Source organism: Anopheles gambiae, chromosome 2, assembly GCF_943734735.2.
Source record: "Anopheles gambiae chromosome 2, idAnoGambNW_F1_1, whole genome shotgun sequence".
Classification (NCBI taxonomy): Eukaryota; Metazoa; Arthropoda; class Insecta; order Diptera; family Culicidae; genus Anopheles; species Anopheles gambiae.
The window spans coordinates 46,644,953-46,659,215 of record NC_064601.1 but is presented as its reverse complement, the minus strand read 5'-3'; the positions used below and the strand labels follow the sequence as shown (position 1 = coordinate 46,659,215).

Sequence of the window (14,263 nt, the reverse complement as noted above, 5' to 3'; positions counted from 1 at the left end):
TTCCGATTACGATGGGTACTAAATTTACAAAGAAAAGAACACACACTCACGCACACATAAAAACAATCACAGAATAAACATAATTAACTGTCCAAGCGGGTAGGAATATATAATTGAAACCAAAACAAACAGAAATGAAAATTTAACTCTCTTCCATTGCAAAAAAAAAAACAAACAAATCAACCAACAGACAACACAAAATAAAAAAAAACAAACAAACAAATATACCAACAGCAACAAGCTTCAAGAATTGCATAACAGTTATATAAATTAGAAGCTATTATGCACCAAGCAACGTTATTATTCAAATGTAATGAAGCTTATTTATAAACTACTGTCAGTAAAGTCAACTTTGTTTAGTATCTTGGTTTAATTAATAGTTGTTGCATGTTGTAAAAAAAAACAACAGAAAAATGTTCTCTAAAGCAAAAACAACTACATAAAATCCATGATGACACAAAAGAGATACGAAATGAAACCAAAACGACAGAAGTAAATATTACTAATAAATAAATACAAAGACTCAAAACGTAAAAATGATAAAAAATGTACTATCGATAACATCGATGTACTAGCACTATCAATACTATTATAGCAATTTTTAAATAGATAATATGTACAAATTTAATTTTAACGAAAATAACCATAAGACAATAAAGCGAACGGCGCTTCACTCCAAGCTTATTACAGAGGAATGATTTGCGTTGTAAGCATTATTGTTGTAGAGAGAGGTAAAAATACTGCAATGTAGCTAATAACTAACATGAACTAACTAAGCTATTTTCGTCACATAACTTAATTATGTAAACCGTTAAAGCGTCTCAAATTTTTGTACCAATTGTCAAACGGTTGTAGGTCTAGTCGAACAATTTTTGTTTACTCTTGAATGCATTAAAATTAAATAGCATTTAGAGCAAATTTTCATGTTTATGAGCTGAAGAAACGTACGTGAAACTGCATTTTATGTCTAGCAATAGGGATAATTTAATGAGCAAGCTATATAGATATGTAAGTTATGAGAGCTTTTAGGTGGTAGAACACACTTTACATGATAGCGATTTTTTTAATGAGTAAATAAACAAATAAAAGGATAAGCTAGAGAGTAGAAAACGACAATCCAGATCAGAACGGAGCTCAAAAACGGCTTCGGAGCACTTTACTCCTGCAAAGTCTTGCAGCAGTACAAATGGTGGACAAGCGAATATGACGATGTAAATTGAGAGGGAAAGGTACAGGGAAAACAAAGTTTTAACACCAACGTCGATGGATGACATCGCAGAGGATAGCCGATATGAGATTGGCTGACCGCCGAGAAATTCTACACTTACTAGCTGCTTAGCAATCATCAGTACAGTCTTCAAGGAAAACTTCCTTCCACATAACGTAAAAAGATCTTCTAACGATGGTCCCAACAGTTCCAGTACCATTGCATTGTACCGGCCTCCGCACGTGCCGAGGTGATACACCCTCGGGATCCCTTCCGGTGGGGACTGTGTATCTGTTTTGTCGGCGTGGAGAGTGGGTGTTACACATATTGTTTTACGGGCGCGGGCAAAGAGGAAGATGGATGATGCAGAGAACCGCGAGCGCGCACGCAAACATACATGAATATAGAATAGAAAAAGGTAAAATCGATAAATTGAAAGTGCACATAGAAATAGGAAAATGATTAGAAGCGCATTGAAAAGGATTTAAAGCTTTTGCTGAAAAGGGTCAACGTGTTTTGGAACTATTCTAAAAACGAATAACTTTTAAAACAAATTTCCTCACAAGCTTATCAATCAGTACCATTCAAATTTTGCGATGTGATTTTTTATTTTGAAATAAATTTATAGAATGGTATAATTTTTCCCAAAGTAAAACTATAAATTACGTAGAATGAAAGGAAACATTTACTTATACTTTGATGGCAGGATTGAAAACAGAAGAACCATAAATAACACAAGCTAGGACCATGAATACAACAGCGAGGAAGAAGAAGAGAAAGATGCAAAATATTGATGATTATGTGAGGGATTTTTTTTCTTTTTTAATTTTTCACATTGCATGAACGAAATAACACCATCCGATGAGAAAAGGGACAAACATAATTCAGGTATTGATTGTTTTCTTTTTTCAGTTATTTCTTTTAATTTTTGGATTTCAATCATAATTTCAGTTATACTTTTAATATTTTTTTTCGGTTTCATTCAAAACAAGCATAGAAAATGTTACAGGAGGAATAGCCGTACAAAACACCAAGGAAAGATTTACTAATTTGATACATGTTTTCTATAAATTAAAATGCTTTCAGGGTAACAGATAAATGTTAATATTAAACTGAAAACATTCATAACAGCCTTTTTGCTGTCTTTCTCTCCATATCCTCATCCTCTTTCTGCCTGGTAAGCCTACTACAAACGAATAATCGAAGATCCAGCATTTCATTAAGCTTCACACGAAACGCATTAATTTTACCGGAAAGAACACTCATTACATTAAATTCTATTTTTACAGCTTTAAAAAAATGAAAAAGTAGTGTAATATTCGTTCGTTGAAAAATGCAAACGTGTAGCAATCATTCTGTTAAACATATCTGATGGTATGGAACGCATACAAATTTAAGGAAAATTAAAGTAATTAACGATGGCAAGAAGCAACTATCGATTTTGCGAACTAGGGAAGAAACATCTAATCGAATAGCATATGCAATTCGATGCTAGAATGTCCACTCAAAAGTGGTCCGATTAAAAACACATTTGATAAAATCAGGGAGAAAAGCTATTCCATGATATATGAAGTACAACAGACGCAGGTAAAAAAGCAAACAAACAAAAATATAACACGATTTCAAGTTGAAGAACTGACACAAACAACGGAAATGTTCGATATTTCTGCATAGAACAAGTAACAGATACTTAAAACGAATGAAACAAAATTAATGTACTTACCGTGTGCTCCTAGTAATTTGTAAAACCTATACTCTAAGTGTAATTGTGGTGCTTTTGATTTCATTGACTCCATTTTTATTGCTACGTGTTCATTGTTGTATAGGTTTTTCCCTGTGAGAGAAATGAGAATGAAAAATAGGTTTTTTTGTTAAACATAGGTTTTGTGAGTAGGTATGAAACAAGATTTGAAATTTAATAAATACATATCGTACAGAAAAACAGAGGTGGCTCATCTCATCGCGTACACATGTTGTAATTAAAATATTGATCATCACATAACATTGAAGTCATAAAAGTGTATCGTTTATATTTTAATTACGCCGAAGGGTGTTGTGATTTGGAATGTTTTAGTCAGAATCAAGAACATGTTTCTTGGAATGTTTAGAGAATCTTTTGAGACTGGCGCGCACAACGAACCTGAAGCGTAAAATGCTAATCAATTCATCTTAAGTAAATCAAACAACATTCACGAATATTGAACATTGAATATCATATTAAATTCGTTTAAATTTTATCTTGCAAATTCTTGGAATTTGTTATATTCAAAATTGTTGCCCAATTGCAGAACTGTAGATAAAGAAATAAGCCAGACATTTACTTCTGAAAAAAAAAAAACTGTTATTTATCTCAGCATTTTTTCTCTCACTTCCTAGTGGTCATGGAAATATAAAATTGCTACCTTTCTCTAAGAATTAGTGATAGGAAAAATGAAGATTTCGTCGGAAACGATTCCAGCTATCTCCTAAGGATTCTGGTATCGATTCTGGATAGTCGGTCCGGAAGCAGATTCCAGAATCGACTCCGGAATTGGTTCCGGAATCGGCATCGGAATTGGTTCCGGAGTCAAAATCGGCTCCGGCATCGGAATTGGATCCATAATCAGAATTAGCTTCAAAACGGAGTCGATTTCTGCATCCACATAGGAATAGGTCCAATGATGCTAAGTATTGGTAGCCGCAAAAAAAAGTCAATGTCGGCTCCGAATTGATTATGAACACAAAATCGAAATAGGGTATGTCCAGTACTATGTACACCTAAGAATATAACTAAACTAGAACAAGTGTGAAATGAGTTGCTCTGTGTTGTTCTGTGTTCGGCAACATCACTTAAATGATGATGATAATAATATAGTCATCAAATTAAGAATTATGAAAAGCATAAATAAATTACTCGTTTCGTTTTCCATTACTTTGTAAAAATAATAATATTTTTTTTAAAGAGTCTGATTAGTCCAGCCACACAAACCTGGTGGTTTATTGGCTGTGTTCAAACATCAATCCATTCCAAAACTAGAATTTATAATCATTATCATTACAATAATTTCGTCCTTCTTGATATTGGCACTCAATGAATCACAAACTCATAAACAAAATTACGGTTAGCCATGGTCGAACGAAGATTATAGAATAAATTCTATCATGATTTTTGCAACACCTCTACAACGTAGTATTTGCACAGTCCGCCATATATTTCTGCAATAATACACGCATACACTAATATGCGCAAACCAAGTTAAAACTCACACAGCTGAACAGTGCACACACGTCGTTGGTTCAAGTTGTCTCAAACTAGCTTCGCTCCCCCTTCACCAACTTTAATAGGTACATGAAAGAATGGAAACCTAAAACGGTAAATATGGAAAATGGCAAAGCCGGGCACACATGTTGCCCACTTCTACCATTCATCGGTTTTCAGCGTTCACAACCGGAATGTTGCCTTTCACATCCGTTTCTTCGGCTAACCGGGGAACATAGAATTTATCCCACCGGGCGGGCCCATGAAGAAAGCCCTTCAAGTACCGAGTTAATACATATATCATCATCATCGTCATCATCTTTCGCAGTATGATATTGGCACGGGGGGTGCAAACTCGAAATTAGGTTAGGTATTTCGCACCACACCAGTGCATATTGGAGCTTTGCCGTTTTTTTTGTCGGCTTCTTCTCGGTATGTAAATGATGCCCAACTAAAAAACATACATCCGGAGTTTATTATGCACAAACAAGTAAACATGATTCGTATAACACTAGCAAAAAGTACCAGCGAAATTAATTGATGACTTTTGTAAATGATACATTTTAAAACAAGGAAGAATCTATAGCCCCACTAGTAATTAGTTTTATTGCAACGAAACATTTTATCATATCGGTATCGGGTTTAATACTGTGTGAAATATTGAAGAATACGACCATGATCAAATAAATAGAATAAATTATTATACGTAGCAGCAGCAAAACCAGTCCACTCATGATACTAGAGCGCACTTACCCCACGAGCAACAATTTCCATTTTCATCCGCCTACACGATATCCGGATCGGTAGGACTGTTTCCGCTTGGGCAAAAAGACCCACTCACCCGGACACAACCTTCAAACTCACCTTGAAAGGTTCGAAACGGGAGAAAGATGTTGGGGGCAAAAAAAAACGTTACACTGCTTACAATCTGGTTCATGCTATTTGGAATATATTTCTTTATGGAGCTTTGGATTATTTGCTGGTATGACTCACCCATCTGAGCTGAATTTATTTATCCAACGACCAGACGAAAAGCTTCAGTAACTTAAATTGTTTCGTAAAGGGATTACTATGTGCTTTTTACAATCCTCACAGTTGCTCATTGGTCTTGCCACTCAAGGAAACTCGGCGCGTACGCCACATTCTCTCTCACCATCGGCACACGTCATGGAAGGAATAGTTCACTGACGCCGGTTTACTGCTTTTCTGGAGCGGAAAACCGGCAGCCTATAAATTTTGCCCGATGGAAACCCATTTCCATCGATTATAAAGGCAAATCAGCAGTTCTGGACAGCTGGGGGTCGCACACCCTCACCCGCATACACACCATCGAAAGAAAAACCTCTTGGCAGTGAGTGCACACGTACGCCGTCGCTTCGGGAAGACTTTCTTCCGGAAGAAGCGAATGATGCTTTTATTCTAATGAGAAATTCTACCACGATGGGCGAAAGGTGACCAGCTTAGTAGCTCTAAAACTGTAGAACTCTGGAACAAGCGTGCCACACATACATCATAAGAGGACTACTAATTTCCCAACATGTAGCTTCCTCCTCAAATTCTTTAATTTTCAGGTCGACAAAAGTCTTGCAAGTGTTTCATATTTTATACTTAATTTTATCATTGTCTTTAAGCTTCTATTTTGGCTGTCTACCTTCAACCTTGGTATACAAAGTACAAGAACAAAAATCAGTTGACTATTACTAAACTAACAGCAACCTTGTGGTGCGATTTTTCACAACCTTACATAACTTTGACCATCCCCCCACACCATTTTGTTTTTATTTGCAGTAACAGATACACAGACGATATGGAAACGGACAAAATAAACGAAAACCTACACAGCGGGCTCTTCACTTTCGGGCACTTTGGGGTCAAATAACGCTTCCATTTGATTGCAATGGGATTACTTCGACCAAGACCTATGTAAAAAGGCACATAGAGCAGGCAAGATGGAAGAGCAGATTGCTGCGAATAGGGAGAACTAACATCCACGTTCGCGAATTATATTTTAGTTTTTATGTTGGTAGCAGTCGTTTCTCAAAGATTATGTGAATGGAATTATTCGTGTCTATCTTATGGAATTTTGAACCATCGTTATTTAGGCGCGATCAAATAAGATGAACATTTCAACATGCATGGTACGAAACAAAATGTTAGCCAAGGGTTTCATGCAAAACAGCCCACAAAAATACGAATAATCAGCGTACACATATTTCAACAGAAAATGTCACACTTTAGTGTAAGAAATATATTAAGTATTCTAAATGAGCTGTTATACCCAGTTTCGAAATTCCAATCGTTTAAAGTGCCAACAAATGCTATACAATAATTCGTAGTTTGTGGAGTTAATGTAAAAGTTGGTCACAATCGAGCTTTCAAAATGAAATAGTTCGCATGTGCGGAGTCTAAGAAGTTCTCACTGAATAAATCCCATCGTTGGTACAAACACACACGCGTAATCGATATACATCCTTGTCGTCCACACTTCGATACGATAGCCATCAGTGGGAAACATTTTATAGACCCTTATCACGTCACTGGTAATAGATTGTGGTCGAAAATTTGGTTGTTTCGGCCACGGCGAGTTCCAACGCACGACACAAAAGGAAACGTTAACGGTAGTAGCAGAAAATGTTGAAAAAGCCCATGATCCTTATCAAACCACCAAACGAATAACTACTACTACTTGACCAACCATACCCAAATGTTAGCAAGAAGTGGGAAAAGCTGTTCAAGAGCCGTTTCGATGGTTACTCTTTATAGGTGTTTCTGATTTCACACAAAGCTGCATTCGTCTAGAAGCGTTCTTTACCTTCGTAAAAGAGGCCAAATGAAAGGTTGAAGGATGAACGAACATTGAAGCGTTTGACCAACACCTGAACCCAAAATATTCATCACCTCGAGTCAGGCAATTTTGGCGTCATTTTAAAATGATAATAAAGGGAGATGGAGAGTACAAAGTTTCCTGTAGGTCAGGACCTATAATCTTTACTGGTAGTTTTAGTTTTAGTTACAAGAGGTGAGGTATGGAAAGAAATATATATGTAAAATATGGAATGTTCGAGTTTGTTTTCTTCATTTTTTCATAAGCACAATGTATATTTATTAGTATATTTTAATAAGTATAATACAAAGAAAACAAGATTGTATTTTTCATTTGCACTATGCGGCATTTCACGAATTGATCTAGTATTTACAGTCGTTGCCACCAAATTTTGGCTCTAAGGCATCAATTTTTGACAGTGCGCATGAATTTTTGCCTCTAAAGCATCAATTTTTGACAGTGCGCATCAATTTTTGACTCTAACGCACCTATCTTTGTCTGTAAGTCATCAATTTTTGACTCTTGTAGGAATAATGACAATTTTACAAGATATTTAAGCAGATTTTTAACAATTGTTATTCCACAACTCATAAAAAATACAAAAACTGTGTAAATTGATTGTTTCTTGAGAAAAAATGATGAAATTTTAGAAATTCTAAAGCTTTTGTTTACAGCTGAAAATACATGCCAATATTTTTCACTCCATTAAATCTTCTAAATTGGCAAAACAATTGTTTTATTTTAAATTCTATCAATAAAATTATTCACTGCTTAACTTAATTTCAATCATTTCAGAACACACACTTTCAGAAATTACATAAAATTTTGTAAATAAAGCGATTGACTCACAGTCAAAAATTGATGCCTTCGAGGCAAAAATTGATGCGCACTGTCAAAAATTGATGCCTTCGAGGCAAAAATCGTGAAACGCTGTCAAAAATTGGTGCCTTCGAGACAAAAATAAGTGAGTTAGAGTCAAAATTTAGCGGCAACGACTGTATAAATCAATATTAAATTTGACACAGCCTGGCAACAGCCTAAAAAACATCTAACGCCAGCCTGTTGCATGCTAGACCAGGTAACCAATCAGGGATTATTTAGGATTTAATTTGGCTCCTCAAGAACAATAATTTTGTCAAAAAAGGTTGAACAAACCTTTTAAAACGATGTTAAACAACGTAAGATAAGTATGACTCTTTCAATAAAAAAAAATACGATTTATAATGCATAATTATTTGCATAACTAAACAATTGACAAAATCTATGGTTGAACTCAACTACCAATTAGGTATGCAAAAGGGGCATGTTCAAAAAATTGGTTCGAGTTACTTTTTCTACTGAAAATCACGCTGAAAATACGTTCATGCAGTTGAAAACTATTGTATAAGAAACCAACAAACGTAAAAAAAATATATGACGGAACACATTTCGCCTGGTAACACTCAGGAAGGGTTACCATCCAACAAACACATTCCGCTAGTTAGTCGGCAGCAAAAGCCTCATTATGCATTCCATCCCATTTGCTGTCTGCCGTCTGTCCGGTTGCCAAAGTGCAGATTCCGAGATGCCGACGGAATCAATAAGCAGCTGGGGAGATGTACTCGTGCCATGTTGCACACCTCTTGCGAGGAAGCTACCGCCCGCCATATGTGCGTTAGTAGTTTGACCTTCAACAGTGCTCGACGGCCTCTCGTCGCCACTGGAAGTGAATAACTCAACTGCACTTGCGACCATGACCGAGTGGAAAAACAGTATTCTTCATAGAAGGATGGCAAACACCGGCGATGTCGCATGGCGGCACTTGTGCAAGCATGCTCTTCACAATTACACGTAAACATAAGGGCTTACAATTATGCTCATCTCTAGACTATTTAAGCCATCGCTTATGTCGAGCAGTTCATCACTCACAACTACATCGGGGAAAGGTTTCAGTGGGAACCACGAACTTCAGCAGCTCACGGTACACCATCATGACTTCATCACGGAAAGTTTCCCTATTGGTGACGCTTTTGCTTCTTCTTCATGTAAGTATAGTTATGCATTTTTGCGCTACATCCTTTGTACATCCTAACAATTTGTTTGTTCATTTTTACTTACATCTTCATACCAGTATCCTGACAATTCATTTGGCTTTGGTTGGTGGTTTCTGTGGTCTCTGACGACGGGAGTTTCAACAGCGAACCCGACCATCACAACTACCTCCAGCTCAGCCTCCCCCATCATCAGCCAGTCCGCCAATGGTTTAGAAATATCGCTGGGTAATCGTGAAAACACCAGCACAATTGGCATGGACAACGGAACCAACATTGCCAACGTAGAGGTAAACTACGCCCGCGAACTACCTTTCAACTATCTACCTTACTTTTCCACCCTACTGCAACAAGAGGGCCCAAGCGAATTCAGAACCATACCGGCCGAACAATTCTCGCCCAACGTTTGGATAGAATCTATTCTAGAAGCTTATTTCCGTGCGGCCAACGATAGTCGCCGTGACATGCTGGGCGCGCTCAATGTGCAGCTAGTAGAGTTAGAGACCTACGCCGAGGATGTCGCTGCAATGCTCAACCGCATAAGGATCGCTTTCGGTATCGAACTGAACCAGAGGCTCCTCGCGCTGGACGTGGCAGTGTTGCGTTGTGCGCAAGGGCAATCAATAGATGCAGCTGCCAAAAAGGCACTCGAAGGTGACCGTGATTGCATATCGAATCGGCTCGAACGGGTTCGACAAGCACAACGGGAAGCAGCGTACAATATGAGTCGCCTGCTGGTCGAATGGGATGAAGGATATCTCAGAGACGAGATAGCACAGTGTTGGGAAAATCAGATCGATGAGGTTAACACAGATAACGCATACCAATTAGCATGCATCTCGAGTGTACGTGTTAGCATACATCATTTTTAACCTATATACATATAACGTTTTTTCAACCATTTTGATTCCAGATTCTACACGAAGTGCATCGCAAAACCCTGCTTATGTCTCACAACGCTCAACAATTAACGCTGGGAGCAAACGATGAGTTCGGTACTTCAAAAGCGAATATGCTTCAGTGCGCTGAAAACCTTGTAGAGGAAGCCAAGAAATGTCTGGAAGACATATCCATCATTACTTCCGAATGTCAAACGCATGTACAACAAGGTAGTTAATTTAACCGAATGGTTATGATAAAAAATTACTCTTTCTATCATTGCTCTCGTGGCGTATACGCCTCGCCCTTGACACACAACAACGATCAAACAAAACAATATGACAAGGCAGCCATAAAGTGCACGTTGATCTGAATTGTAAAATAACCAAATAAACAATAAATTTACATCCTTATTGTGCTATCCCCAGTTGTTGTAAAAGTCATTTATCTATGACACGCGATTATTCGCTCCACGGCTTTTCGCCAGATATTTGCACAACTGCGACGGACTGAAATCTTCTGACAAACAATATAAGAATGAACTTTATTTGGAAATGTGATCAGTTTACAGTAAGACTTCTGGCAGAAAATGTGCAAGTTTTACCGATTGATAAGTACATTACTGGTTGTCGTGGTAAGAGTTATACATTTTCGATCAAACCTAAATGAAAATAACATGCTGAGAGGTTGACTTCCTTCTATTCTAGGTTATCGCACCGCGGCACCAATGTAGTCCATTCTTTTTCCAATACAATCGTCCATACCTATCGCAACCGTCCACCAGTCAATTGGCATCAACAGCTGCTAATGTCGCACAGCGATCAAATGTAACAGTAGCATTGGGAAATCGCATCAACACGGATACCGCTTTAGATGACTACGGTACCAGAGTGGACGGTGTGACGATAAACGTAGATCGACGACGGAAGCGGCGTGATATTTGGGGCCTATCCTCAATTCTTGGCCCGAACGCACCGAACGGATCCTACATCGCTATCAACAACCAAGTCTTCCCATTGCCAGAAAGTCTATCCAATGTCTCGCTAAACATTGCACCTGTGCCATCTTCTGGACATATTGTAAACATTTCACAATTTACGTCCGATTCGTTCATGCCAGCAATATCGGACAATTACACTACCGCATTCCAGTCGCTAATGAATGACTTTCAGACACTTCCACTCGATACTATGGACAGCATCGTTAAACTACTGGCCACCGGATATCAGAACACTTTTGGTCAACTCTTTCTTGAAGAAAGTTTCCAACGGCTCAATCAAACACTCGACTACGGGCGTGAGGTAGTTCGGAACGGGCTCAGCAATCTGGCCGACCAAGCCGGTCAGGGGTTTGAACGAATCATCACACGCTTCAACAGCTCAACCGGAGCTGTTAGGCAGTGTGTCGGGGATAATCTGAACCCAACGAACGTTGCCAGATCTGTTGTGGACCGAGGCTACAATTGCATCAATCGAAAATGGCAACAGTTGACGGAACTGGCTGGAAACATCGGTGAGGATATAGTTGCTGCGGATAAAGGTGCCGCGGAGTTTCTTGCAAATTTAACCACCTGCAATGGGGCAGCCAACTTCAGCTCATCGGTGTCGACATCGGAACGAAACACCTTGCGCCGTCAGTGTTATGTGCGTGTTATCACCTCCTTTCCGCAACCGTTGCTATTTCTGCCCGTCTCACTCGCCATCGATGGTGCCAAGCTGTACGCTTCCGTTTCCGGACTGGAAGTAGATATCGGAGCCTGTGCGGCCGAGGTTGCCCTTGCGATCGGCATGACGACGGCACAGATTGGAACAAAGGTTGCGCTTTGTCAAGTATTTGGTTCGTAGGTTAGAAACGGCTCTACAAGTGCATGATGAAATTGCATAATATTGTATGTCACAAGTCATACAGCTAAAGTAACTGCTCGTAAACCTACGACAGCAACATCCATAATTGAAAGCGATTCAAGATACTGATTGGTTATTTTTGCCATTTTCGAGACACTACTTACCCAGCCTGAGTTCTCCGAAGTTGCCACAGCCGATCTTTTTGCCGACGCGGAAGTTGGGGCCCACCATCAGGACACCGGAGGACGAACTGACGGAATGGCGTGCCGAGTACATACTGCTGCCGCCTCGTGCACCACCGCCCCCGCCTCCACCGCCACCTCCTCCACCTCCTCCGGCGGCTGTGTTTGATGCACCGGCACCGGGAACACCGCTGTTACAAATAGAAAAGAAAGGCAAAACCAATAGAAAGTTAGTATACGTGAATGGATCAAAAATACGCTCTGCAATAATACCATATGTCAGTATTGTAACAATTCTTGAGTTTCTGAAAGTACTATTGACGTTACCTTTGACTGTAACAACAAATTTCACACCATAAAACTAAAACTTAATAAATTGATTTATCCAATATGAAATAGCATTTAAAGCTACGGCAATTATCGCCGTCGTGATAAAATGTGTAGCTAGTAGCTTCAAAGCTGTGCTAATAACAAACATGAACCACATTACAGTTGAATATTTAATCTTACCGTTTTTATAGTTCCACTACAATACGTGCGGATACAAATAAACAAATATATTTTGTGCAACTTTTTTAACTTATTAAACGGCAAAAAGTGCAGATTATGCATTGAAATTATTATAATGAAGAATTTGTTTCGTAAAATAGTTTAACACAGGGCAGCCGAAAAAAATCCTAAACGAAAGAAATCTTAAAGGGAGCATGAGCATTCCATCACAATACGCCCTGCGCGCCTGGTGCGATAATTAGTTTTATTCGGTTTAACCTCACGCGCTATGCTATACACGTCGGATGGAATCTCGGGTGAATGATTCTCGCTGCTCCCTTGAGGTTGGTCGATGCCCGGGACTTAATTACTGTCACGCAATAAAAGGCACACTACCAACCCACCAACCACTGCGCTCATACGTCCTCTTTTTTCTTATACTAAACTAGATGCGCGCATACACCACCGCAAAACACATAAAGGAAGGTGAAGAAAGAAAAACAAGGGCCAAAACCTATACGAAAGTGAACCAACTTTTCGACGACCCCATGCCGGAACGATTGAACCAATCAACCATCCGACAACGCCACCACCAGCCGTGAGCATGTCTATTGCAAGTTGACTGCCCTCAGCGTATCGGACATGGATGGTCAGAAGGCCATTCGGTTTGAATGATAGGTACTCCTCTAGGTTCACTTCCAGCAGAGACGGCGCGAAAAACCCGACACATCGCCGGAACAGGATACATGATGATGACCGATAAGCGACAACACACACACACAAAGCACGGAAACAAACCTTCCGCCAACACATCCCTGCGCTCACATCAGAATATTATCGCCAACCATCAGCTCCTCCAGCCGGTTCATAAGTCTACAACAAGAATTATAGGCACATGGGGTTAGGTGGTACACTTCTGTTATGGCTCGCACACAGCAGCACATCCTTTTTCATACAGCGGTGGACAGACGGTCGTTGGCGAACAGAAGCGACCATTTAGGATACCAAATTTTCCATCAGATCTAATCGAAAGAATTGAGTTCAATCGATCGGGGTCACCGTCGCTCACTCCATATATTTTACTGTTCGGTCTACTACTTCAAAACAAATGGTATGCTGCTTCCGCCGTTTCGGGGTCACTTCCGAATTACTACACACCTTCAGGGGCGCACACGAGAGAGTCATGTGACTCACGGGATTTTCTCCAAATTGATTCGCTGTTGTTTATCTTGATCGATTTTTTTTTACCTCCAGCTCTTCCATCAACACACTCTTGAGGAGGGTCATAGTAGCTGGTAACTAGTTTTCCTTACCGCCTGTGTGTTACATTATGTACGGGAAAGGTACACATGGTGAGAAGCATATAACCAAAACCAAATGAGATTGTTTGGTTCAATAGCTTGAACTCCATCGAGCTCCGCTCAGTCGATTGACCAGGGAGTAAAGACAAGAGAATTAGAACGCAAAAAGGCAATTCAGTGGTTAGTTTAGTAGCCAAAACTCGATGACCCTATTTTATGCTACATTTGTCCGTTTCGACATGGGACGATTGTAATTTATCGAGTGCGTA

The 14,263-nt window shown here is 39.3% G+C and overlaps 2 protein-coding genes and 1 pseudogene across 35 annotated transcripts in view; 2 read left to right on the top strand and 1 right to left on the bottom strand.

Moving 5' to 3' along the window:
- The window catches only part of LOC1278819 (casein kinase I), an 81,215-nt gene that overhangs the window by 32,084 nt on the left and 34,868 nt on the right, over positions 1-14,263 (bottom strand). For 24 of the 34 annotated variants that reach the window (XM_061648656.1, XM_061648657.1, XM_061648659.1 and 21 more), the window contains 3 exons: positions 12,187-12,395; positions 2,931-3,041; positions 1,329-1,498 (listed from right to left, as the gene is read on the bottom strand). In XM_061648656.1, coding sequence (XP_061504640.1) covers positions 1,329-1,498; positions 2,931-3,041; positions 12,187-12,395 — 490 coding nt within the window. The remainder of the gene's footprint in view (positions 1-1,328; positions 1,499-2,930; positions 3,042-12,186; positions 12,396-14,263) is intronic. The other 10 variants (XM_061648658.1, XM_061648692.1, XM_061648663.1 and 7 more) reach the window with 1 other exon arrangement.
- On the top strand, positions 8,975-10,599 carry LOC133391916 (uncharacterized; annotated as a pseudogene).
- Positions 10,725-12,701, top strand: LOC11175920 (uncharacterized). The gene is made up of 2 exons (XM_003436637.2): positions 10,725-10,812; positions 10,886-12,701. Exons 1-2 carry the CDS (start codon positions 10,768-10,770, stop codon positions 12,020-12,022), a joined length of 1,182 nt encoding a protein of 393 aa, XP_003436685.2. The 5' UTR covers positions 10,725-10,767; the 3' UTR covers positions 12,023-12,701.

Coding starts and splice junctions, on each gene's coding strand:
- LOC11175920 (XM_003436637.2), top strand. CDS start 10,768: ATGTGCAAGTTTTACCGATTGATAAGTACATTACTGGTTGTCGTG. Junction 10,813..10,885: donor GTACATTACTGGTTGTCGTG/GTAAGAGTTATA, acceptor CTTCTATTCTAG/GTTATCGCACCGCGGCACCA.